The sequence below is a fragment of the Prionailurus bengalensis genome, chromosome C2 (assembly GCF_016509475.1).
Source record: "Prionailurus bengalensis isolate Pbe53 chromosome C2, Fcat_Pben_1.1_paternal_pri, whole genome shotgun sequence".
NCBI classification, from domain to species: Eukaryota; Metazoa; Chordata; class Mammalia; order Carnivora; family Felidae; genus Prionailurus; species Prionailurus bengalensis.
In genome coordinates this window covers 11027368-11053965 of record NC_057350.1, presented here as the reverse complement: position 1 = coordinate 11053965, position 26598 = coordinate 11027368, and the positions used below count along the sequence as shown (strand labels likewise).

Sequence of the window (26598 nt, the reverse complement as noted above, 5' to 3'; positions counted from 1 at the left end):
CCCTTGCATTTATTTGGGGTCCGGCTTGCGCGCTCCCGCGGGGCCGGGGCTGAGCGTGCCCGAGCGCGTACTTCGCGTCTGGTGAACGAAGGAAGCTGGGACCCCGGTACCCGGGCTACCGCTCTCCCAAAGGAAAATGCACGCATTTTGTCAGAGATGAACGCTATATTTGGAAACCTCTGGGGACCCAAGGATCCTCAGTCGCAGACAGCAGCGGGTAGTATCCAGAGGAAGGGGGACGCCCAGCCCTGCGGCCGTCGACCTCCCCCAGCTCCGGTGAGGTCACAACGGGAACGCGCCGGGTCCCGGAGCACCGTGTCCGGCCGTGCCAATCGTGACCCCTGACCCCTGCGCAGCCCCCAGCAGTCCGGTGCGGAGCGTCCCACTGCGCCTGCGTACCGGGCGTACGCCCGCGAATGCGGCCCGGGTCCATTGCGCCGGCGCGCGGAGCGGTGCATGTCGGGACGTGTAGTCTCCCCGCCGCCTTGAGCGAGGGACCGTTCCTGTGCAGGCCCCGGCGCAGGAGCCTCCGCGGCCTGGAGCTGTAAGTGGGTGACACCCGGCCAGCGGGATCCTGACCCGAAGCCCGACAGCTTTTGGGGGGCGCTGGGGAGTCCGGTGGTCGGCCCCGCGTTTGCTGTTCTGTCAGGGATGCCCGCCAGCCGGCCCCCCTGCCGCGCGGCGCCGGCTTCCCGGGTGGGGACCGGGAGGGTGACGGCCGCCGCGGCCCCACCCGCGGAGCGCCCCGGCCTGGCTCGGTCGTCCCGGCGCCGCGTTATCCGCGGATCCGGCGCCGGGGGCGCTGTGTGTAGGCTGGCACGAGGTCCGGACGGGGTCCCCAGAGTTGTTCTGGACGGAGGGTTTGGACGGATGAGCGAATATTCCGGACACCCTGTTATGTGGATGGGTGGGGGAAGCAACGGCCGCCGTTGGCCCTCATCCCCGGGTCTCAGCGGGTTAGGTGTTACTCCCCAAGGGTCGGTTATGGAGGAGCCGAGATCCAGCCTCTCTGGCCCTGGGAACCGCAGGTGACCCGGTAGTGGGGCTCAGAGGTCGACGGAGTGATGCCAGGGTTCATCGGCAGCTCCCTCCTCCTCGCACCACCCAACTTCTAATGATTGGGTGAAGAGCTGGGGTGAAAAGGGCAGAGACCGGGAATGCGAACATGTTCCGAAACGTTCTGACACGGCCTAATTAGCGGCCGGAATGAGCGTAGATAGCAGGAGACTGACCACCCTGGAGTTTGTTAGGTGTGCCAAGAAGAAAACGTAGATTCTGGACAGCATTTTGTCCAGATGGCTTTCATTGTCCTAACCTGAATAAACGGAGAGCTTTTCTGGTTTTTAGGATAAATCTGGCAAAGGGAAAAAAAAAAAAAATGATAGAAGCAAAGGCTTCTATCTGAGCCACTGTTGTTTTTCAGATTTAAGTTAGCTTGAATGGTGCCTAGTTCCGGGGGAAGTCTAAAACCTCCTGCCCTTCACAGTCTTTATGCCTCAACAGTGTGCACGCCTTGTTGGCTTCTGCAGTTCAGCCCTCAGATACCAGCTGCCTTCTGTGGCTAATATTGCATCAGACATACATATGGCAGTGGAGCTAATAGCCTGCGGATATTTTTAGCTGTCTCAGTTCTCATTTGCTGAAGTCCTGCCAGGTGCTACGAAAGTTAGAGTTAGAGCATGCGATTGAAGGGAGAAGAGGAAAGTTCTCATTTGGAGGCAGCAGGTAGGAAGGAGCTGGATTGATCAGCCCTCTTGTCTCCCACCCGCTCACTGCATCACTCCCACTACTTTTTTTTTGCAGGTTGACTTTAAATATGTTTCCTTCTAAAGAGCTGGAATTTCATCACCCTAGGTATGAAGCCGAGGCAACTGCCAGTAAATTTTCATAGTCAGATTGTGTGATATCCGAGAAAATGGGGACTTCACGAATTCCAGAGTTGCAGAGTTGTTCCTTGGATTCCGATTTTTAAAATGAGAACATTTTGGTTCAGAGAGGTTAATGGCTTGCGCCGGGTCACATGCCTGCCATTGGTGCCACCAAGAATAGAGTCCAGCTCTCCAGTTCTCTTGGTCCCTGCTATCTTGGGTTGATTGCATTTTGCCCTGGTTGCCTCTTGTTTATGGTTCTTAAGCTTGGCATGTCCATTAGCATAAGGAGAGATATTTATCATAACACTAATGGTTGATATTTATTGAAATGTGTTCCATGGACTGAACATTGTGCTTAGTGTTTATAATCCGATCTCTGAAGAATTTACAAATGAGAGATGCGGGGCTCAGAGAGGCCAAGTGAGTGGTCCAAGGTCACACCAGTAGTAAATGTAATATTTGGTTGCCAGAGGGCCAGACCATTGGGTGTTCTTTTTTTAAGTCAACACTCTTTTTTTTTTTTTTTTAATTAATTTCCTTAAATGATCCCCACACCCAGTGTGAGGCTCTAACTCACAATTCCGAGATCAAGAGTCACATGCTTTACCAAGTGAGCCAGCCAGGCACCCCATGGGGTGTTCTTTTTCATTTCCTCTCATAAGCTTTTTGGACCTATTTGTTGCCCTTGACCTTGGGAATCAATATCTTACATTAATCCATTAATGCATCTTACATTAATCCATTAATTCTTACATTAATTCTTGTAATTAATTACATTAATATGACCGCAGAAAATAAAGAACAGCCAAACTTACCTACTGTATTTGTACACAACTCCGTTAGAGCAAGAGCTGTAAAAATAAAATTTACATAACCTTAAACATTGTTCAATTACAACATGGCTAAGCCCTGAGATTATCAGAGATTACTGAAAGTGAAAATTCTAGCAACAGGTCATAGGAACGTGTTTCCCCAGTGCAAGTCAGAATCTCCTGCTACTTGAGGACAAACAGGCCATTTATCCATGAAGAAAACGAGCACCTTCAATCACGTCATCCCATTTAAAGAGATTGATGGTGTACGTTCCTATCATGAACTTATCTGGCTTTGAAAGAAGTCATGGGGAAAACTCGGTTATCTTGTGCCAACCACCAGCCTGTTTTCCAGGTACTATGACCTTGAATCGATGAGGTATGAATTTTCTATACTTACATGCTTTTGTAAGTAAAAGTTTTAATAAAACACTTTCCCCGAAGTTCGTTTTAGTGTCCCCATTCTAAAGGCCTGACCTTTTCTTGTGCCTTTTCTCCATTCTAAGTACATTTAAAGGCAAGCATCCCCATGATTTTTGAATTTGCAAAGCTTTCTGCCTATATCAGGGTAAGACTCTGGAGCCACATTGGATGGGTTCAAATCCTAGTCCCTGTGCGACCCTGGACGCGTTACATAAACTTTGTTGCCTCATCTCTGACCCGGAACAATAAATCTCTCTCCGGGGCTCGTGTGAAAACTAAATGAGTTTGCACAGCACGGGCACAGTGACGTGAAGCTCTGAGTATACTGTAAGTTGCCAAATTTCAGAAAAAAGTCAGGGCCCTAGAGCCCACCTGGTTGACGCCCCCTTTTTTCATTTACAGATGGGACCAAGGCCCCGGGAGGGAAGTCACTTACCAGAGTGCGTGGGTTCTTCATCCAGAACTCAAGTCTTCTGACTCTTGGGGTACGTGCCGTAGCATAAGAATAATGACATACAAGGCCTTGGAGCAGACGCTGTGCTCCAGCTGTGTCCCCTGACCTGTCATTTCCTGCTGCTTCCTCACATTTTAGATGAGATTCTAGATAGGAATTACTTCCTGAGGACAGTTTTTTTCCGTATCATTTACTCCCCTCCAGATATTTTTTTAAAAACCAAGATGAGCTTAACACTCAGAGGACTTGAAAAAAGAGAGGCACTCATCCGCCGGCCAGCTCTTTGCTCAGGACAGGAGGTGGGTGGAGAAGACTTGGGAGCTCTTCTGTCCACAGATGCGTGGCGGGGCGGGGGGGAGCACCTGTCCCCTCAGGCACAACACTGCCACCGCTGCTCGGGGCTGTGCCCCCAGCCCCGGCAAAAAACAGCCACGGAGACCTTTCTGCTCATCAAGAGCCAAGCCTGTCTTCCTCCCTGAGCCGGGCCATCTGCTTTCCACCAGGCTCTGGGTCCCCTGCTACGGGCCCCCCCGAACCCTCCTCTCGGTGGGGCTTGCTATCTTTGCTCATGTGCCCTTTCTCTCCATCAAAGGGAAGGCTTCCTAAGGTGGACTGATCTGGAAAACCCAAAGTGACCTGTTTCTTCTCTCCCCCCCAGAACAGCAAGACCTGACCTCCCAGTTCCTCTCTCCATGTGCTTGTCTGAGCAGGCCCACGTCGACCAGGAGTGACTTCGCAATTGGCCCAGCATGAACTGGAAGGTGAGTATGCTTTGAATTTATACGTTGTGGCTTGGTTTTTTCTTTCTCCTCATTGTAAAAAGTGAGAGTAGGGGACACCAGGGTGGCTCAGTTGGTTAAGCATCCGATTTCAGCTCAGGTCATGATGTTGCAGCTCGTGAGTTTGAACCCCGTGTCGGGCTCTGTGCTGACAGCTCGGAGCCTGGAGCCTGCTTCAGATTCTGTGTCTCCCTCTCTCTGCCCCTCCCCCGCTCATGCGCTCCCTCTCTCTCTCTCTCCCCCCAAAAATAAACATTAAAAAAAAAACCTTTTTTTTTTTAAATTGAGAGTAACAGTGCTGTAGAGGTGGGTTGATTAAAAAGAAACAATGAATTAAAGCAGGAATCATAATACTATTTAATATTTAATTTTAAGTTAAAACATATAAAAGTTCATTTAATCACCAGACTTTTGGAGGGGGGTTAGGCCCTTTCTTTGAGCGGGGTTACACTGACTTCAGATCTGCCTCACTTTTCTTGCAAAAACCATGCCTGTAAAGTTTTACCTACAGTTTCACATTTTGGTTTCTTTCAAGTGGGTTAATATGTTATGAAACAACCTTCATACAAAATCTTTCCAGATTTTTATGTCGTCTTCCCTAATCTTTTACATTTGTGTTGCCAACAGCACTGTTTTTGTTTTTTTTCAACTCAAACTCAAAAATGCATTGAAAGCGTTTGCTTTACTTCTCATGGAAACAAGGTTTTTCTTTATACAATATAGCCATATTTCACTAAGTGTTGTGTTTAGAAAAATTACCTACGATAACATCAAGTACAACTTCAACTAGTTGGGGAATAAACATAGCTGTCCTCTGCAGAACAGATTCAGCAGATGAGAGCACAGGGCCAAGGGCAGACTCCTGCTGGGCATTCAGCGGGCTGTGGGCAGCGGCCAGCAGGTTTTACAGAGGGAAGGAGAATCATCGCACCAAATCCCCAAAGTGGGTGGGGTGTGGTAGCTGTTGGTTTAGAGACCAGCCACTAAAATAGATCATATTGTAGATTCTTTGAAAGTATGATATCCGGCAAAAACCGTGTTGTCTTCACCGTCTAGAGATGGCTACTGTTAACAATTTTGGTGTGTCTTCTTCCAGTGTTTTGTCCATATTTGTAAGGGTAGCGTGTGTATTTTCAAACTTAGGATCTCACTGTGTATTTTTGCAATTATGAGCATTTGCTTGTTCAAAACATCCACCAGCTTTCCATTGCAAGGCTCCCTGGGAGGGTGTGGAAGCAGGACCGGGGTGGGGGGCTAGGAGATAGAGAACCCCTCTGCTTCCCCAGCTCTTTGGGGCAAAGGTTTGAGGGGGACCATGCAGGAGGACGGACCATGGGGACTTTTCTCCAGGACAAACCTGGTTGAATTTAAGGGGCAGAGTGAGGACTTCTGGAGGGGGTTGAAAATGTTGGAGCGTTTGTTTAGCAAATATTGGGATTCCAGAACTCACCGTGGAAAGGCTGGGAAGGAAAGACGAGGCAGCAAGGAGATACAAGGGGAAGAAGCAGAAAACGGCGTGGGGTGGGATTTAGGGAAGGGCCTGTCCTCTCTGTGGTGGCCACAGTCAGCGGGGACAAGAGGCAGTAACTGTTACTGAAGGCTTGCTGAGGACTTGTTAAAACACAGACGGTGTTAAAACACACACCCGCCAAAGTTCCTGATCACTTCGTCTGGGGCTACCACTGGTCTAAGGCAGGGCGCAGAGAACGTTTTTAATCATAGAATGATGGACAACCCACTTGACCACCCAGGCCAATCCTGCTGGTGACAGAAGGCGTTCTTTCTTATGTCAGGGACAGAATCTGCCCAAACCTTTCCAACTTCGAGCAGACACATAGCTCTGTGGCTGCCTGGGAACCACCTCATGTTTAAGAGGGGGCCCTTCCCTGTACTGTCGGGAAGAAGTGGCCTCTCTTTGCACCCTGACTGCATGAAGCCCTGGAAGGCAGCAGGATTATGTAGCCCACGGTACATCCTGTCGGCTTCCCTTTCTGGCTCAGGGGGCCTGTGGCATCAGTGACAGTCAATACTGCGCATTAGCGACAGTATTTGCTAATTATTCAAAAAATGAGCCACTCTCATTACACAAGATTTGGGGATTTATTTTAAAAAATTGGTATGGGGCGCCTGGGTGGCTCAGTCGGTTAAGCGTCCGACTTCGGCTCAGGTCGTGATCTCTGAGTACGTGAGCTCGAGCCTCGCGTTGGGCCCGCTGCTCTCCGTGCAGAACTTGCTTGGGATTCTCACCCTCTCCTCTCTTGCTGCCCCTCTCCCACTCCTACTTTCTCTCTCTCTCTCAAAATAAGTAAATAGACCTAAAAAATTTTTAAAAATTGGCATAGATCTCGCCCACTCCCACAATATTTTATTCACTTACCCCCTTGAAGGTTGGTTGGTTTTGAGACCGAGACAGGGAGAGCCTGGGCGGCTCAGTTGGTTAAAGAGGCTGACTCTTGATTTTGACTCAGGTTACGATCTCATGGTTCGTGAGGTCGAGCCCTGCGTTGGGCTCTTCATGGAGTGTGGAGTCTGCTTGGGGTTCTCTCTCCCTCTCTCTCTCTGACCATCCCCCTCCCTCAAAATAAACTCTAAAAAAGTTAAATAAAATGAGGGGTTTGTTAGAAAGAAATCAAAGGCAGACATTTAGCACAACTGAAGCTCAGTCCCCCAGACGGGCAGGAGTGCAGCCCTGAAACCCTTTGCTTTAAGCCTGGAGAAGGGGAGCCCCTGACCTCTGCTGCCGCCTCTCTGCCCCCCTTCCCGGTCCTGAAACCCCTGCCTCGCGCTGCCTCCTCTCCACTACCTTTAGAAAGAAAGTAGGTACCCACACCACTTGCCTCTGTCCATTTGTTGATGCATTCCCAATTCAGTGTATTTCCTAACTTCCCGTTGAGCTCTACGTTTCCCGTCACTGGTAAAGCCGTTTGATGTTTAGATCACAGGGAACCGTGGGCTGTGATGTGGGCTCCGTCATAGTAGGACTCCACGGGCTCAGCCGTGGAGATGGGGAGAACTGGAGGGGTGACTTTCCCATGTGGATTAGTGCTCTGTTGGCCTAGATCAACCCCATGAACATAAAAGGGGGTTTCCGCCTCTGAACTGCTTGATTTTTGCCGCCAAGGAGGTAAAATAAAAGCACATTTAACGCTTTTTTTCTTTCGTAGCTGGTTTGTAAGCGTGGCGTCCAGCCTCATCTTGACTGAGAACCTTCAAGAAAATACAGGAATTAGAGGGCTCCTGGGGGCAGGTAGGGGAGGTTAGCTCTCAGTCTGAGTGAGGAAGATCCGCGTTCCAAGCTGCTTATATTTGTCACGATGAAAACTTTCACTTTTGCAAGGTTTTCAGTTTTTTCCACTGTTGCTCGAGTGGTCTTTCTCAGTGCGTATGTTGTATTTATTCTTTGCTGTGAAAATGACTTTGTGCTTGGAAACCGTTACCCAGCTGCTCAGTGTTCTTGGGTTCTGACTGTTCTGGTTAAATTAAAACAATTGAAATATTTGGATTCCTCCTTTGGATGTCTGTTCTCTTCCCGCTGTACCACCTTGCCGTCATCCTCAAATATCCGTAAGTAGCCTGTTAAATAATTTCAGAGGTAGTGATTTCAGTAGCCCAGACATCGTTTGTTTGTATAATTTAATAGTAAAATTGGTGAGCGTGGGGAGCGGATGATGCATCTTACAGTGTAGTGATAAAGAGAGTTCAGGTTTTGGAGCTGTCTGAGCTCGGTCAGACCCTCACCGTTCCAGACTTTACACTTTCTCAGCCATAAAATTAGGACAGTCTGTCTGCCTCCCAGGGACAGGAGCCAGGAGCCCGCCTGCTATGGGAGGAACCTGTAGGGGAGGCTTGTAGTGCCCAGTGAGCTCCCTGTAGGCCTCACTGATGCCACGACTTCTAAATGTGAAATCTATATCTACGTCTAAGCCTAAAGAATTGTAATAAAATTGTGTGAACACATATGTACGTAATTTATGATTTCATTAAGTCCGTTTCCTTGAAACTCGGGAAGCAGGGGAAAGAAGACTGGCATCGAGGTTAGAACGTTTCATTCTGACTCTGGCCTCATCGTGAATCGGCTGTGTGACGCAGGCCTCTCCCCGACCATGAGCTTCACTCTCCTTGTTTGTAAGGCACACGAGTGGTAGACTTAAGTCGTGCTTAAAATCCCTCCCAGCCCTCCCGCTCTGTGAGCCTATTGTTCCCGGCTAGCTAAAGTTTTCACGGACTCATTCTGTTAGAAGGAGAGACAAATGTGCTTCCTGTAGTAGAATCTAGTAGGACCTCCTTATATGGGAATTGCGTATAATAAGTTATGTTTGGCAGTTTACTGATTTCACTGGAATAAATCCTCCCTAATTAATCCTCTAGAATAAGTGATCACTCAACTAAAGCACACCTTTATTCGGGAAGGAAGTTTTACTCAACGCGAAAAGCTCACAATTATCATTCAGGTCACGCTAACCGTGTTTATGAAACAAGTATAGTATTTCCCTTGAGATACTGTTGCTCTATGTGCACTAACATCATAACGTACCTACTAGTACAGACAGTAATTCAAATCCATCGTTATTCCCCGGACGCCATTGTGGCCCATGGGTCAGAATTTACCCTCTAACCGGAAACTATGGGAACAGTTAATGAGTAGCTCAGTTTTCATGTTTTGAATTTTACTGTATTTTTATATTTATTGAAGCGCCGACGCTGATGAGTAGCTACAACCAAGAGGAAATCGTAGCCTCCTAGGATCGGAGAATCTAGAGACGGGGTCTGGCCCACCTCCCTTGAGGAGGCAGAAGCTTAGAAGTCAAGTGCCTGACCCAGGTCTCGTGGTCAGTCGGTGGCAGAGCAGAGCTATAGCCCAGGCCCCCCTGCACCCCCCCCCCCCCCCCCCGCCCAGCTCCGGCTGCTTTCACTGGACCACAGTGCCTCCTGGGCAGCAGGGGCCGGGGTGACCGGCCCAGGGCCTGGTCCAGTCGTGGGAGACCACAGTTACGTCTGCGGCCCGTGGGTGGTTCGCGCACGAAGCCAGCAGCAAGGGGGCGGTGGAGGGCGGAGGGAAAACTAGACCGCGTCTGTCCTGGTCGCCTGCGTAGCCCCAGCAGCTGGCCTAGTGCCTGTTACGTGATAGGTGTGCGGTAAGGGTTTGCTAAACGAGGGAATGTAACAGAAACGTTCCTTCTCAATCATAGTACATCTAGAATGCTTGCTTTCTTCTTTAAGGTCCTTGAACACGTGCCCTTGCTGCTGTATATCTTGGCAGCAAAAACCTTAATTCTCTGCCTGGCATTTGCTGGAGTCAAAATCTACCAACGGAAAAGATTAGAAGCAAAACTGGAAGCTGAGAAAAAGAAGCAGTCAGAGAAGAAAGATAACTAGAGGGAAAAATCAAAGGTATGGGGACTTTGCTCGTGCAAAATTTACAGCGGGCCGGGGTGGGCCGAGGCACAGACGTGGGGGTCAGAGAACCCCTCCTCCCTCCAGGCTGAAGGCCGCGTGAGACCCACCTGCCGTCTGATGGGGGGCATCTGTGGGAGGGGAGGTGTGCAGATCCCGGCCCCCTGCACCCTGGGTGCAGATGAGCTAGGTTGTGCCCGCCTCTGCTCGAAGCCTGGGCGCTGCTCCCTTATCCGGGCAGTGGGGCTGAGCAGGTGTTGGGTCGCAGAACTCTTGAGAGTTTCCTGAGAGCCGTGGACCTTCTCCCAGCAGAAGCACGCATAGTAGAAACACCTACAGTTGCCCATCAAATTGCAGACGGGGGCGGGGAGGAGGTGGGGTCACAGGTCTGTGGAGACCCACGCCCATACCTAAGATGAACAAACCCTGCTCGATCTTCAGGAGAAAGCCTGACTCCCAGGAATGGCATAGAAATCCCTTCCCGATGTGTTCTTGCCCCTCCAGTGCTCACTCCCCACACTTCTGCAGGCCACTCCTGGACCGTGAGAGACTTTCTGGCCCCTTGGCCTTGGCTTGTTAGTCCCAGAGGGTCCTTCCCAACAACCTCTTCCCGTAAGCGTGAAGTCTTACTCGTCGCGGTAGCCCTGGGCCTGTGACAGCACCCAAGAGGTGCCCAGAGCACATCTGTTGAGTTAAGGCACCAGGACGTAGTTCTGAAACCCCCACCACAGAGTGAACAGACGATGATCAGCACCTCCCTTAGTTCTGGTGTGTGATCTGATTTCTTCCATTTATCAGGTTGAATTCTGTGCTGCTCTGAAAATTTGAGGATTCAACTACGGTGGCAGGCGTTTCTAGATCAGCGGTCCCCAAACTTGGCTACTGATCAGAATTGTTGAAAGTGCAGATTTCCAGGCCCCAACCCCCGAGAGATTCCATTACGTGGGTGTAGACATCTGTTCTTTTGAAAAACCATTAAGGGATTCTTCTTTCTTTTTTTTCTTTCTTAACATACGTAGGTGTATTTTTTATTTAAATTTTAGTTAGTTAACATGCACTGGGGGATTCTTAACACAGCCCTTTCAGCAACATGTCGCTCTAGGAGCCACTAGGCCAGCGATCTCCTAACCCCCCTCCACCCGGAGATCCCATGCTTCCGTAAATAGGAATTCCCATAGAGGATTTTTTAAAACCTTTTTTAATGTTGATTTATTTATTTTGAGAGAGAGAGAGAGAGCAGGAGAGGGGCAGAGAAAAAGAGGGAGAGAGAGACTCCCAAGCAGGCTCCGAGCTGTCAGCACAGAGCCTAACACGGGGCTCGATCCCACAAACTGTGAAATCATGACCTGAGCAAAAGTCAGCCTCGGATGCTTAACCAGTTGTGCCGCCCAGGTGCCTCCCGTAGAGGATCTTTAGGCCTGTGGAGGTGTAGGGGCGCCTGGGTGGCTCTGTCGGTTAAGGGTCAGCCTTCAGCTCAGGTCACAATCTCGCACTCCGTGAGTTCAAGCCCTGCATCGGGCTCTGTGCTGACAGCTCGGATCCTGGAGCCTGCTTCGGATTCTGGGTCTCCCTCTCTCTCTGCCCCACCCCCGCCCTCTCTCTCTCTCTCTCTCTCTCTCTCTTACTATAAATAAATAAATGTTAAAAGAAAAAAGTTTGGACCTGTGGAGGTTAATGGCACACGACTAGTGATCGTAGCAACACTTACTGAATGTCTGTTGTGTGGCTAGCATTTTGCTCAGCATTTCTCAGCTGGCCGGTTTATCGCTTCAGCTGACAGCTCTGCGGGGCCTGTTCAGACTGAGAAAGGGCTGGCCCTCTGCCGCATGAAGAGCAGAGTCAGGATTGAACCCAGGTCAGCCGGGCCTCACCCCGGCCGCATCACCTTCCCGAGTGCAGGGACGTGCACTGAGAGACTGTGAAGCACAGCAGCTCTCCGGTCCTCACCCCGGGCCCAGAATCCCCTCCTCTGTCATTGCCCCCCACGCCGTCCCTGGCCAGAACCTTGGTTTTTTTGGAAATGGTGTTTTACTGGCTGAAACCCAGGAGTGGGCACTGGGGTGAGGAAAGAGGGAGCATTGCGAAATTAAAACCATCAAGGGAGGGCAGTTCTCTTGGAAATGTGTGGTAGGTTGAATTTCTGTCTCAGGCAGAGTCTAATTTTTTTTTTTTCTATGTTTTATTTATTTTTGAGAGCAAGAGAGACAGAGCACGAGCAGGGGGAGGGGCAGAGAGAGAGGGAGACCCAGAATCCGAAGCAGGCTCCAGGCTCCGAGCTGTCAGCACGGAGCCCGACGCGGGACTCGAACTCACAGACCGTGAGACCTGAGCCGACTGAGCCACCCCGGCGCCCCCAGAGCCCTCATTTTGCGTTAGACCAAGAAGAAGAAGGAAAGATGGGATGTGGGGCCACGAGCACCTCCCTCCCACCGGCACCCGCAGAGGCCTCGGGGCTCAGGGGCTGCCGCGAGACTGACGCTTCATTTTCCTGCCAGCCTCGAACCTGCTTTTAAACCAGGGCAGAAAACCGGAATGTTGAAAATAACATTCTTTTAATAGATAAACTTGCGGTGGTTTCTCTTTGTTACGTTGAACCGGCTGAGCGCCAGGGTCGGCGCTGAGCCGGTCAAACCTCCGTCAGTGTTCAATCAGACATTTCATACCCACCCTTTTCGTCTTCCTTTCTAGAGTTTGCGATTTAAATGTCAGCCTGAGTGGACCCCAGCTGAGAAGGAAGCGGAGACCCTTACCGAATGGGGTGTCGGAGGATAGACTCCCAACCTATAGGTTTAACTTAAAATTGTATGCATTTTTTTATGCCCTTGAAAGAACCAGTATTTTGTTTACTGAAATAAAATACCTTTGTAAAAACGTTGTCTCCGTCTCTGGAATAAGCCAGAGCATTTCTGTCTCACGCAGACACACACCGCCCCCCACCCCCGCCCCCCACCCCCCGCCCGGCGTTGTGAGGGGAGGGAGTTTTGCCAACCTGCACCCCTCCCGGCCTTTCTTGGGATCGCAGGTGCTCTTGACCCAGGAGGGAGAAGTGGCGTCTGCTCCGGGGGTGGGAGCCTCGGCCACGCGTCCTCCCCGGCTCTCCGGCCCTCTGCTGTGCTGCCCTCCCGCACGCTGCCCTGCTCCGGCCCGTCTCCGGCCGTGTTTCCATTGTTGGGGTGGAGGGAGGCCGCACCCCACTTGCCCAAGCCACGTTGGCGCCTCTGCTGACCCAGGAGGGTCCTCGTGGGGAGGGCTGCAGGGTGAGACCCATCGGCCACACTGGGCGGGAGGCTAGGAAGAACTCGCGTCCCCGAGTCCTGCTGTGACAGAGTTAGAAGAGCGGGGTGTACTCGGTCCTCTCCCCCCCCACCCCCACCCCCACCCCGTGTGCTTGTTGGGATTTGCGATAAGAGACGAAGGGGAGGGATGAGCCGGGGAGACTTTCAGGTTTGAGAGAAGCGGTACTAAGATTTTTCGACTCAGCACCTCACGGACAGAGATCTCTGCAGAAAGATTCACGACGTCTCACTTCCCTCGATTAGAGAGCGGATCAGGGATGAGAAAGCAGTAACCACAGCCGTACATCTGGGGGAAGGTTTGGTCCCGTTGCTGGTGGCCACGTGGAACATTGGCATGAGTGTGTGATGGACCCTTGAGCCACGGAGGTTGGAACCACAGGGCTCCACTTGTAAGTGGGTTTTTTCCATAAATACAGTGCCGTCAATGTATTTTGCTTCTGGTTTTAACGGGTTTTTTTCCCTAGCTTGCTTGAAGAACACATTATATTTTTCCTTCCCTTCCCCATGGTCTTCTGTTAAGTTTCTCGGATTGCACATGTGAGTGGAATCATACGATATTTGTCTTTCTCTGACTTACTTCACTTAGCAGAATGCCCTCCAGTGAAAATTAAGCTACAGAGAGGGAGGCAAACCATAAGAGACTCTTACACACAGAGAACACGCTGAGGGTTGATGGGGGTGGGGGGGGTGGGGGGACGGGGAAAATGGGAGACGGGCATTAAGGAGGGCACTTGTTGGGATGAGCACTGGGTGTCGTATGTAAGAGATGAATCCTAGGAATCTACTCCCTAAGCCAAGACTACACTGTATACACTGTATATCAGCTAACTTGACAATAAATTATTCAAAAATAAAATGGGAAGACACCATTTTTAAAATGCATGGTCAGAAATGACATGTAACCATTTGCAGAATAAGAGCTGATATGAAAGATGAAGAGAAAAGAACCCATTGTATAATACATACACAACAGACGTGTTAATCAACTGTTTACGTCCATCAGTAAGACTTTTTGGTCAACGATAGGCTATTAAGTTTTACGAAGAATACAGGTGAATTTTTGACTACGTAGGGGATTGGCATCCTTAACCCCTGCATTCAAGGAGCAACTGTGTATTAATGCGTGTCCAGCCCACTCTGGCCCAGATTGACAGAACTTCGAATTTTAAACCAGAGGGGTAAAAGGAATTCTATCGTTCTTAAATTTTACTGTGGTTACTGGATGCTCTTAGCCACAATTTAGGAAGCAGAATTGACATAGGATCAAATTCTAGGTACAGAATTGATTCTGACCCAACAAGCTACAGATCCCCAGAGTCCATGTGGCCTGGGTCTCGTGGAGCATGAACAGACCCAGAACAGAAGTGGAATGCCCTAGGATTTCTGCGCCCTGGTCCCCACGTTCCCCGAGTTCCTCAGGTGGGGTCCAGAACTGACCCTGGGCCACGGCCAACCCTCCTGCCTTTGTCACGGTGCCCTCTCCAGCCTGGCAGGCGACCCACCCACCCTGGCCTGGGAACTCTGTCTCTGCTTCCTTCCCTCTCTGCAGGTCTAGGGCATCCCTGGCTTCCAGCACACGGGGTACCTCTGGGTACCTTTACTCCCACCTGCACCCCCTGCTGCCTGCCTCGTCAATCCTAGGAGAGGAGCTGTAACCTTTTCCTGGAGAGTCAATCTGCCCAACCAGATGATCCACGTTTATTTTAAACAGGTGCTTTCCTAGGGGACTGAAAACTGGGGAATTTGTGGAACATGGGGTTATCTTGGAAAATTTGGTAGAGGGTGACCTAAGGATTGAACTGCTTAAACCATTAACCACACACGAAGTCGGTAGATGTATTGTTTGAGTTTAAATAATTGGCGGGATGCAGGCTATGCGTGGATGAATGTAGGTGGACAGAGAGATCGGTGCAGCCCACAACCAGGACCCCAGCCGGTCTGCCGCGATCCAGCAGCTCTCCGACCTTAACCGTGAGTGGATCCACAAGAAGACCACCCCCGGGCAGCCAGAAGAGGTTTCTGAGAGCGAAAACTGAAACCTATTCTCTCCCCCCAGGGGAGCTCCGGGACCCCTTACACAGATCCCATTTAATCTTATTAGACTTGTCCTAACCCCTCTCTATTGGTTTCAAGCTGATAACATATCGGAAGCAGAAATGAAAAGGCTGTTAGCAGGAGAAATGCCTCGGCACGAAAGAGGTGGTCTTTGTGAAGCGGACCGAGCCTGAGAAGTCACTGTACCATCACCTAGTGCCAGACGGCACAGTGGCCGACAGCCCCACACCGGGACCACCGCACGTTATGACTTTATGTTCACAAGGATGACCTTAGTCACTAAGAAAAGGTTCAATTACTTTGCTTATCGAGGCAGAGAGGCAGAGACATATATGATGTATTTCAGGAACTGAATAGTTCAAACGAAAATATCTTGAGTGTGTTAAAAAGCATTACCTCTTCCCCGAAAAGTATCCAAATTCTCATCTCTGGGGAAACATAGCTGCCTAAATGATTCAGTCTCGATGATCACTCTCTCTCTCTCTCTCTTTAATATTTATTTTTGAGACAGCACAAGTGGGGAGAGGGCAGAGGGGGACAGAGGATGCAAAGCGGGCTCTGCACTGACAGCAACGAGCCGGATGCGGGGCTCGAACTCAGGAACTGGGAAATCACGACCTGAGACGAACTGGGACGCTCTGCTGACTTCATCGGACCCCCGGGTGCCCTAGTCCTGATGGTTTCTAGATGCCTGGGCCTTGATAGCAGGGCGTCTCGCCTGACTTGATCACGTGGATGTTCCTCAACATCGCCTCTTGGGCGCCAGTCCCCGGTCGCCCCTGTGTGGGAGCGAAGCCGGGAGATAATGGAGAGAGTCTGGAGGGAAACAAGAATGCAGGATGGGTTCTCCAACGTGAGCACACATGAGAGGCAGTTTCAAATGCAGATTCCTGGGGCGCCTGGGGGGCTCAGTCAGTTAAGCGTTCGACTTCGGCTCAGGTCATGATCTCAGGTTCGTGGGTTCGAGCCCTGCATTGGGCTCTGTGCTGACAGCTCAGAACCTGGAGGCTGCTTCCAATTCTGCGTCTCCCTCTCTCTCTGCCCCTCCCCGACTCACACTCCATCTTTCTCTCTCTCTCTCAAAAATAAATAAGCATTTAAAAAATAAGAATAATTAAATTAAATTAAAAATAAAATCTTTAAAAAATATATTAGAGGGGCGCCTGGGTGGCTCAGTCGGTTAAGCTTCCAACTCTTGGTTTTGGCTCAGGTCATGATCTCACGGTTTCATGAGTTCGAGCCCCGCATCGGGCTCTGCAGAGCCCGATGCGGGGCTCCAACCCACGAACTGTGAGATCATGACCTGAGCCGAAGTCGGACACTTAACTGACTGAACCACCCAAGCGCCCCAAAAACATTTCTGAACATGTTAGTTACAAACAACTGGCTAGTTTTCAAATAATTGGCTCAATATTTTCCTTGTGTTTCCAGATGTTTGGGACTCTCTCTTGTGTACTGATTGTACTTTTTCCAGATTCACAGCTTGCCCCATTGAATTAAAGCTGGAGGTAGCTCACCTGAAAACATAGCGAGCTGAGACCTTGAAAACTGTAGAATTGTCCTGTGATCCCCAACTTTGCAGCAGGCTGAGTACCTCCCGGGAGGGGCGAGGAACCTCGGTAGCCTCGGGGGAAGGCAGGATTGACGGAAAAGTTTTTCTGAAAGGGGGAAGCTTGAGCTCCATCAGGGCTGAAGGAGACAGAGGAAGGGGGACCGGCTGTGTGAGGAAGCAGGGAGGGCCCGAGGAGGGGGGTCATCTGGGGACCAGGCACTGAAGGCCTCGGAAGCCAGGGCGGTGGCCTCAGTTTCCCCTCCGGCTTGGCACAAGGCCTTCTGCTCCCAACGTGGGAGGGGTGCTGCGTGCAGCGGGGAGAGCCCCCTGTGTCTTGCCCGTGAGGGGCCAGACTCCACAATCCCTTCTCCCTCTGCCTTCTCCCCTCGGACGGAGGCACCCTCCTCCCTGTTCCCCCGTGGCCTCTGTGGTGTCTCCCTGCTTTGGGGGCTCCAACGGCTCAGCTGAGCTGGGAGAGGGGGCTGAGCTGCCAGCCGTCCGAGTAGCTGATCGAGGCAACAGGCTCCAAGTGGAACAGTTAAGCCTTTAACCACTTACTCTGAGGGTACCAGATGGAACCAGCAAGAGTCTAAAGCAAGGAGGAAGGGCCGGCCTGCCCCGTTCTGTTCCCCACCCCGGTGCACCTGCCAGGGGTCAGATGGATCCGCCCAGACGGAGAGCTGCTCCCTAAACAAAGGCTCTGGTGGTTTCAGGCCCCCCCGGGGTGTGGGTGGGAGGCCAGAGGGAAGGTCCTGGAGTGGCGAAGTCAGAGCGGGGCAAAGTGTCCCCAAGCCTTCCCCTTCCCTGCGAGGAGCCTGGAGACCCCACCGGGGGAGTCCAGAATGAAGGCGCCAGGCTGGGGGTGCAGATGTGTGACCTGTCAGTGCTCCCCCACCGCCCCCCGCCTCCCGCCTCTGGAATGCTGATGCAGTGGCTTGTTCCGCAGCCGTTTGGGACAATGAGGATGGAACCATGTTAGGACAGTGGAAGGACTCTGGGTTCTTGATGACCGTGGATCCATCGTATTAGCCCTGAGCTGCCACCTTGGCACTTCTCGATTTTTCTGTGGTGGAGGTGGGGTACCTTCTTTTAAAAAAAATTTGTTTTGTGTTTATTTATTTTTTGAGAGAGAGAGAGAGGAGAGAGAATGCCTGAGCAAGGGAGGAGCAGAGAGAGAGAGAGAGAGACAGGGAGAGAGAGAATCCCAAGCAGGCTCCGTGCTGCCAGCACAGAGCCCAGTGCAGAGCTCGATCCCATGAACCGGGAGATCATGACCTGAGCCAAAATCAAGAGCCAGACACTTAACTGACTGAGCCACCCAGGAGCTCCCCGGGGTGCCTTCTCTGTTAAATCTCTGTGGGTTAGGTCTCCACTACTCACAGCATGACCTAATCCTAACCAACCCACGAAGCCTGCTAGAGACGGGCGCGAAGGTCACTTGAGAAGACGTGGATCCTGCCTGACCTTCCTGTCACTACAGGTGTCCGTGCCCCCAAGGGTGTCAGTTACCGCCTGGACTTGTCTTCATGGGCAGATGAGCTTAAGGATCACTGCCCTGCCTATATATAGGGTGACCGTCTAAACTGAGGTCAAGTACGTGAAAATGGTTTGTATGTCTAAAACGATCACACATAGAAGGAGTCTGCACCTCCTGGATAGGCCTTGGACCTTCCTCAAGTGGACAAGGCAGGATCCACTGGGCTCCAGCTCCATTTGCCTATTTGCTTGTGGGCTCATTTTAGGACGGACCGTTCCAACACACCACCTCCTTGGGAGTCACCATGGTCCATGGAGACAGAGCGGGGATGTGCTTGTGGGTGACGGTGAGGGCCGAAGAGGAAGGGGTACCTCACCAGCCAACCTCTTAGCCAGACAGCAGCTCCACTGACCTCATGAAGTCTCTTCCAGAGGACTCGTCCACACACGCAGGGTTGCTGTGCCTCGTTACCTTAACTGTTTGTTTCATTCAGGCGTAGCACATGATTGGTCTCGAAGAGTCCTGGCTATGCTCACCATCCTCCCTGTCCTCCCCATCAGAAGAAACCTCTTATTACCATCAGCTGCCTAACCTATCACAGATGGTCTTAAAAGAAATGCCAGAGAACAAAGTGCCTTTGATCAAAGTATCTTCAGATGCGTCTACTCTCATTATGCCCTGGTGATGAAAAGCAGCAGGAATTTTCCCCGAAGAGTGAAAAGGAAATGAGGTCAGCAACATCCGGTCTAACCGTGGGCATCCTTGCTGGCCCGCAGCTTGGACTATAATAACAGGAGCTTCAGTTTATGGGGCACTCAGGAGGAGCCAGACATGGCTTGCGCTAAGAGTTTTAAAGCCCTCAACCCTAATTTACTAATGAGTTAACTGAGCCTCAGGGAAGTGAAGTAACTTGTCCAAAGTCCCCCGGTTCATAAGCTGGAAACTTGAGATTCCACCTAGGTCTATCCGACTCTCAAAGCCCAGCGTACTTTCCATGACTTTCTGCTGGAAGTTTCCACGCTTAGTATTACGCAGCATTTCTTAATTATGCATCCAGGATTATGTAACTAAGTTGCACATTAAAGGGGGTCCTTTTGATCTCTCTGGTTATACTGACGTCTCTTTCCCCTAAGTGCCTTCCTAATGATGAAACCAGGTCTCAAGGGAAGAGGACCCCAAACTCATCTTATTAGATCATTGTGGTATTCAAACAAAAATAGCGTCTGTTGGTTTCTCTTGTTTGAGAACCTTAAAAGTCTTCCATTTTTCCCCTCTCACTGCAAAATAATGTGTTTTTGCAAGGCATTCTGCCTCTTGCTCAATTTTGTGTTGAAATATCTGTTTGTTGTGGGTGTCCACTTGGAGGCGGCTGCTTTGTCAGCTGGTGTCGCCTGGTGTCGCCATGTTGTGGGAGGGAAAAAAACGCCAAATACTCCGGGAACAAAGCCAAATATGGTGGTTAGGCATGTGGGCTTTAGACTCTGACTTCAAAACATCTCCGTCTCCTCACCTGCAAAGTGGGGAAATGGTAGAACCTACCTGATGGGGTCATTATGGGATTAAATGAATGCCCAGTAGTAGAGAGGCAGTGTGAATAATGGCTGTGCGCATGATCTTTGGATTTGAATTTTAAAAATTTTTTTATGTTTATTTTTGAGAGAAAGAGAGAGAGAGCACGAGCAGGGCAGTTGGCAGAGAGAGAGGGAGACACAGAATCCAAAGAAGGTTCCAGGCTCCGAGCTGTCAGCACGGACCCTGACGCGGGGCTTGAACACAGGACCCATGAGATCATGACCTGAGCTGAGGTCGGATGCTTAACCGACTGAGCCACCCAGGTGCCCGTGAACTCTTCATTTAAACCTTCACTCCTCCACCCCAGAGCAAGTTACATGATCTCTTGATTCTTGGAGGATTCTTGGATTAACGGGTTCCACAGCCTCCTGTTCACTTCACCTGTTCACCCACCAACTCCTAGCTGAATCAGTCCCTGGTACAGCTTTCCAGGTGCTTCATGGAACCACCAACTTACCTTGGAGCATCTGGATGGGTTTTCACCTCCTTGGAACCTCCTTGTCTCTCACTCAACCTCCGACACCTTTTTTTCGAGCAACGGGAAGCAAAAAGCCTGTTTAGCCACTGTCTGGACCACATCTCCTACCGATGGCAAACTGGTTCCCTGTAGATTATTTTGGTGGCTCAAGCTGGTTGGCACACTATTTCAACCCTTTTGTGACCACACACTTGGTTCTTTTTCTTTCTGACCTAAAAGTTTCGACCACACAACCTTTAGCTCTGACCACCCCTGCTCCCCATCAAGCTCCTTTGGGCTGAGTTAGTTGTAATCCTCCCACTGACCAGCCCTCAAGATGGCCTTAACAAGATGGGAGTCGAGATCCCTAATTCACCAACAAGCTTTAATGGAACCTCCAGTAAACCTACAGCACTTGGCCAACGCCCTTAGAAACCTCAGTCCTCACAGCAGCCCTGTGAGGTCATTGTTGAAGTATCTTTGGCTGCAGGGGTCCCGAGTCGAGCCCAGCAGAGTTGGTAAAGACTGCCCGTAGCATGGTCCCAACCGCTTGTTAGAGGAATCACCCTTAAGAAAATTGACCGAGATAGTAGTTTTCCCATCTCCGCACTTTGTTGGTTAGTGTTTTCCATTTGCTTGGGTTTATCCTTTCGATCCCTTTGCTAATTAAATCTCTGACAAGTATGTACTGGTAAGAATAGACACTGTCAATGTACTGAAAGCAAAACTCCTTTCTGTTATTGATGATAAACCATTTCAAAGAAGACCAGGCTGAGTCTAAAGGGTTTAGGTAATTGTAAAGGGAAGGCAGAGAGAGTAGTTCGTGGCCACGGGACTTGGCTACCTCCGGGCAACACACAAGGCTCTTTAGGTTAATGACCGATGGGGCATGGATCTGGGCCTCTGGCTCTTTGTCTTCCTCTGGCTTCTTCTTGTCTTGCTGCCTTCTCTCTTTGACCACAATGGCGCACTTCCCGTAGGCCTTCCTCGCCACATCACAGAACTCAGAGAAGAGGCTGTCTTCCTGTTTGATGCATACCTCATCTCTAAGGAACGTCCGGTACTTCCAAGGCACCCATCCTTGACTACCACCAGCATGCACGATACACCAAGTTGGAGTCTGCGTGAAACACCCGTCACCGAAATCTTCTCCGGCGACAAGACTCTCGGCAATATTGGTTTCTCCAAAATATATGGTCTTAAATCCATCATTTTGCAGTGTTTTCAGCGTTTTCAAATATTGGAGGCATCGCTTCCTCTTGATGTTATCGAATGGATTTCTGGTAATGATGTTTCTTAAAAGAGGGTTTGCAAAGTGAGGCATGGTGTCTTCTCAAGTGTTTTTAAACGCCTGCATGTCTCCATCGGTGCAGCTTTGCCAAGAGTGACATGATGACCTCACAAAGGGCTTTCTTACAGCGAGGCCAGTCACACAGATACACTGTGGATTTCAAAGCACCACGAAACACATACTGAGAACAATTTTCTTCTGGCTTATATGATATGGGAATGGGAAGGGCGAACCACGAAAAAATGTTTCTTTGACATCGCTTCTGCCATGGTCTGGGGCAGAGATTGGCAATCGTAGGAGTTCGCTAGAGCTGTTGTAACAACACACCAAAGACTGGCCGGCTTAACCAACAAAGTTACTTTCTCATGTTCCCGGAGGCTGGAGGTCCAAGATCAAAGTGTCAGCAGGTTTGGTTTCCGCTGAGGTCTCTCTCCGGGGCTGGTAGATGGCCACTGTCTCACTGTGTCCTCACATGGCCTTTCTTCTGCATGCGTGCATGTCTCTGGCCTAATTTCTTTATGATCTTTATGATTTCTTTATGTTGGATTAGGACCCACCCATATGACCTCATTTTATTTTAATCACCTCTTTAAAGACCCTCTTTCCAAACATAGTCACATTCTGAGGTACTGGGGATGGTTAGGGCTTTGACACATAATTTGCGGGACGGAGGGACACAATCCTAACCACGACAGTCCTTTAACGGTGATGAGCCAAATTGATGACGCCTTTCCGATGGGTTCATGAGGACAAAGAGGAATATTTACATTCATTCATCCATTCCAAATGTATTTATTGAGCACCTACTAAGCACCGGGCATTGTGTCAGGAGCCAGGGGTACAGCCATGACACGTCCAGTGAGACCTGCCCGTGTGTGTGGGTTAAGTCTGCATATGCATGGAGTTCACAGGTGGAAGAGGAAGGTCTGGCAAATAGTACAAAAGAGTCAGTCTGCAAGCCTATCTTTCATTGGCTGCCGGTTCTTGAGTGAATTCAGTAACCCATCTGGAAAGCACTTTTAATTTTATACACTCAAGGCAAAAGGACACTTTGCTTTAAATTCTAGCGGCCTCTTCAACTGCCTTTGTGTTTTCTTGTTCCCTTCCTTAGAGCTAAAGATGTTTCCTAAATGTGCAAAATAGATTCCCTCAAATGACAATGTGGACGAGATGATTGGTCAGGTCCTTCACTCAGTTGTTGAACAGATGAGTGTTTCTCTTCCACCAGGGTTTTCTTGGGACTCAAGCTTAGGCAACCCTAGACAGTAAGATTATGCCAGCCTAGTAAAGTTGACACGAAGCGTGTGCTCTCTGGACAGCCTCTCAGAAACCAGGATCAGGGAGTTTGGGTTGGTAATGAGCCTGTGACCATTTTCTCTTTGGATTTTTCCAAAAAAAAAAAAAAGTGGGGACTGTTTTTCAGACCAAATTTGATAGGAATGCCAAATATGTGGAACAGGAATGTGGCTGCTGTGGCTGAAATAGTGGTGGTCCCAGAGTCACCCTGTTCAGCCACCCTCTCTCTCCCCTGTCCCAAGGTACCTTGTGCCCTGGAACAGCAGTGTGAGAGCACTATATAAAGCAATGAGGTCGATTCCAAGACAATTCTTTGCTTTTTTCATCCAGTGTTTGGTTATGGATATGAGAAACACGCTCAGAAGTATAGAAGAGAATGTATCATATGTTATCTTCTGTGTAAATATATATATATGAGTAAATGATAAATAGATATGCACATTTACTTGTATTTTCAAGTAGGAAAAACAGAGGATGAACCAAATACAAATTAAAACTGCTTACCTATTGGGGCGCCTGGGTGGCGCAGTCGGTTAAGCGTCCGACTTCAGCCAGGTCACGATCTCGCGGTCCGGGAGTTCGAGCCCCGCGTCGGGCTCTGGGCTGATGGCTCGGAGCCTGGAGCCTGTTTCCGATGCTGTGTTTCCCTCTCTCTCTGCCCCTCCCCCGTTCGTGCTCTGTCTCTCTCTGTCCCCAAAATAAATAAACGTTGAAAATAAATAAATAAATAAAATTGCTTATCTATAAGTGGAGGGATAGAACAGGAGGGACATAAAAGCAAGAAACATTGGCTTTTTCGAATGTATCTTGTTTTATAATTTTAACCAGAAAATGTAGACATTTTACATTTTTTACAAACAAAAGGAAAAAAAGAAAAAGAAAACAAAGGATCTCAAAAATATGCAAATAAAGCTGAAACTAATGAACCTAACTGCTTCTCCTGTCAGTAACAGCAGCAACAACAAAATCACTAATCCCAGCAGCAATGTACACTTCTCTCTAAATATGAGACTATAATCTGACATGGGTTCATCTGTTGTGTTTCCTAAATTTCACATCTGAGTGAAATCATATGATATTTGTCTTTCTCTGACTGACTTATTTCACTTAGCATAATACATTCTAGTTCCATCCATGTTGTTGCAACGATTAGAGGAATTGGAGGTCCTTTCGTTCTAGGGGAAAGAAATGTACAAGATGAGTTTGGGACATCTTGTCCAGCCTAAAAGCAAGGAAACCATCAGAGACTACTAGGTTCTGTGGGAAGAACCCAAGAGTCAATTTGAAAGGTTCCCATGGGCTAAAGTGGAAGAGTTTGAACATCAACCATTGAAGAATAAATGATGACTCCAAGAAACTGAAGCAGAACGAATGTATTAAAATCTCTGAGTTCAAAACAGCAACAACAAATCAAACACACCATTAAAAAAATACTCAAAAAACCTGCTAGTTGTCCGGAGGTGGCATTGGAGGGCCCCATAGCACTATTTCGCCTATTAATAAATGGAAGAATCAAGCACTTATCTTGACTTTTCTTGTGTTGATTCCATTCCAGAGCGGGAAAGGCCAGGATGGTGAGCCCAAGCAGATGTCACTCCAAGGTGGCAGGTGTGAATGTGGCCCCGCTGGGCAGGCAATGGAAGTAAAGTAAATCTGAGCACTGGGGTTGTGTGCAGGGGCTCTGGTACTGGATAAACCTAGGATTAAATCTTAGCTCCACCCTCAGTAGCCTCAGCTTCTCTCTGTAAGATGGGGAGAACACCTATCTCAGAGTATTGAATCAAGGACGTAGGAGGTAGCAAACAATCTACTGGCATGGAGCTTTATAAAGGGCTGCTTGTTATTGTTGAGACAGACTGGCTGAGAAGACAGACCATAAGAGAGCTTGGCAGTGACTGATGAGAAAAGAAAAAAGTCATGGAGGGAAGTCAAGGAGAAGGAAAGGAAGGAACAGTTAAAAAAAAAAAAAAAATCAAGGCTGAGGACCAATATTGAAATGAACTAGATTGTCTACCCTGTTGCAAAAAAGGAAAATATTCCCTTCTTCTCTTCCTTCCCTCCCTTCCACCTTCCTTCCTTCCTTCCTCCCCTCCTTCCTTCCTGTTTCTCTTTTTTTCTCTCAACTTCATCAATAAATCTTGAATGCTTCCAGGTTCCAGGCAGTATAATCTTGGAAAGACTGGAGTCTCCTGAGGTCCCCTCAAGGAAGGCGCCATCTTGTGGGAGAAAAGAGTCAACAAAGAGTCTCAGTAAAAGGAGATGGGCCTTGGTTGGGGAGGAAAATTCTAGAAATGGGGCCTCATGGGAAGGAGACCTTTCAAGGAGGAGATGGAACAAGCCAGTTGTGGAAACCTGGGGATGGCAGTGGTGAAGAGCTTGTATTTCAGCCGAGATAAATCCTTTAAGGGGTTCCTGACCTCTTTCCTCAAGGCTTGACATGGGGAGTGTCACAGAGTTGCTGAGGAAGGGGTAAGTTACAAAGGAGCCCAGAGAATGTGCGGCCAATGGCGGTTCTAGAGGGGACTGCCGCCAGCGAATTCGAAGGTTTCTCTGTCGAGGGGGATGACTGGATTAAAGAAAGACACAAAGATGTCTTTGCAAAACAGAGGAGGGGTGGAGGGACCAATGGCTATTTAGGAGGCACACCCTTTGTTTATACCTCCTCTGGACACTTCCTGCTTGCTAAGCAGTCTCTTAATTAAATCTCTATCCCTACTTGGGAGATGAGAGTACTTCCTGGTATTTCAGGAAATGGGAAGCTCTAGAGGGTTGGGAAGGGGGTTGACTGTGAAAGAAGGGGAGGATCTGTTAACCTGTCAGAATCAAAATTAAAAAAATGTTTTTCTCATTACCTTCTTTAAAAATTTTTATTTAAATCCAAGTTAGTGTAATAATGGTTTCAGGAATAGAATTTAGCGATTCATCACTTACATGTAACACCCAGTGCTCATCCCAACAAGTGCCCTCCTTAATGCCCATCAACTATTTAACCCATTCCCCCACCAACACCTCTCCAGCAACCCTCAGTTTCTATCCTGTAGAGTTTCTTATTGCCTCCTTTTCTGTTTTTATCTTATTTTTCCTTCCCTTCCCCTGTGTTCATCTGTTGTGTTTCTTAAATTTCACATATGAGTGAAATTATATATTTGTCTTTCTCTGACTGACTTATTCCACTTAGCATAATACATTCTAGTTCCATCCATGTTGTTGCAAATGGCAAGATTTCATTCTTTTTGATTGCCAAGTAATATATTCCAATACACACACACTCACACACACACACACACACACACCATATCTTCTTCATCCATTCATCAGTCAATGGACATTTGAGCTCTTCCATACTTTGGCTATTGTCCATAGTGCTGCTATAAACATTGGGGATCATGTGCCCCTTCAAAACCGCACTCCTGTAAATACCTAGTAATGCAATTGCTGGGTTATAAAGTAGCTTTATTTTTAATTTTTGGAGGAACCTCCATACTGTTTTTCAGAGTGGCTGCACCAGTTTGCATTCCCACCAGTAATGCAAAAGTGTTCCCCTTTCTCCACATCCTCACCAACATCTGTTGTTTCTTGCGTTGTTAATTTTAGCCATCCGAACAGGTGTGAGCTGGTATCTCATTGTAATTTTGATTTGTCTTTCCCTGATGATGAGTGATGTTGAGCATCTTTTCATGTGTCTGTTAGCCATCTGGGTATCTTCTTTGGAAAAGTGTCTGTTCCATTGATCTATGCGTCTGTTTTTGTGCCAGTACCATACGGTCTTGATGGTTACAGCTTTGTGATACAGCTTGAAATCTGGAGTTGTGATGCCTCCGGCTTTGGCTTTCTTTTTTAACATTACTTTGGCTATTCAGGGTCTTTTC

At 49.1% G+C, this 26598-nt stretch overlaps 2 protein-coding genes across 12 annotated transcripts; one reads left to right on the top strand and one right to left on the bottom strand.

The window, feature by feature from the left end:
• Window positions 1-331: 331 nt before the first annotated feature.
• SMIM11 (small integral membrane protein 11) lies at window positions 332-22855 on the top strand. Of its 11 annotated transcripts, none has more exons than XM_043593656.1 (6): window positions 354-544; window positions 1804-1854; window positions 3509-3591; window positions 3765-3859; window positions 4219-4321; window positions 7504-7841. In XM_043593656.1, the coding sequence occupies exons 1-5, from the start codon at window positions 417-419 to the stop codon at window positions 4231-4233; spliced, it is 372 nt and encodes a 123-aa protein (XP_043449591.1). In that variant the 5' UTR covers window positions 354-416; the 3' UTR covers window positions 4234-4321; window positions 7504-7841. The 11 variants fall into 11 exon arrangements, with proteins under 11 accessions (XP_043449593.1, XP_043449591.1, XP_043449590.1 ...); XM_043593655.1 differs by lacking the exon at window positions 7504-7841 and adding an exon at window positions 21123-22855 and having other exon boundaries at window positions 358-544; XM_043593654.1 differs by lacking the exon at window positions 7504-7841 and adding an exon at window positions 12422-12604 and having other exon boundaries at window positions 371-544.
• Window positions 20711-21466, bottom strand: CC2H21orf140 (chromosome C2 C21orf140 homolog). The gene has a single exon (XM_043593652.1). The coding sequence runs from the start codon at window positions 21464-21466 to the stop codon at window positions 20711-20713; it is 756 nt and encodes a 251-aa protein (XP_043449587.1).
• Window positions 22856-26598: the final 3743 nt, after the last annotated feature.

Coding starts and splice junctions, on each gene's coding strand:
- CC2H21orf140 (XM_043593652.1), bottom strand. CDS start 21,466: ATGCCTCACTTTGCAAACCCTCTTTTAAGAAACATCATTACCAGAAAT.
- SMIM11 (XM_043593655.1), top strand. CDS start 417: ATGCGGCCCGGGTCCATTGCGCCGGCGCGCGGAGCGGTGCATGTCGGG. Junction 1,855..3,508: donor CTGGAATTTCATCACCCTAG/GTATGAAGCCGA, acceptor TTTCATTTACAG/ATGGGACCAAGGCCCCGGGA. Junction 3,592..3,764: donor CAAGTCTTCTGACTCTTGGG/GTACGTGCCGTA, acceptor ACTCCCCTCCAG/ATATTTTTTTAAAAACCAAG.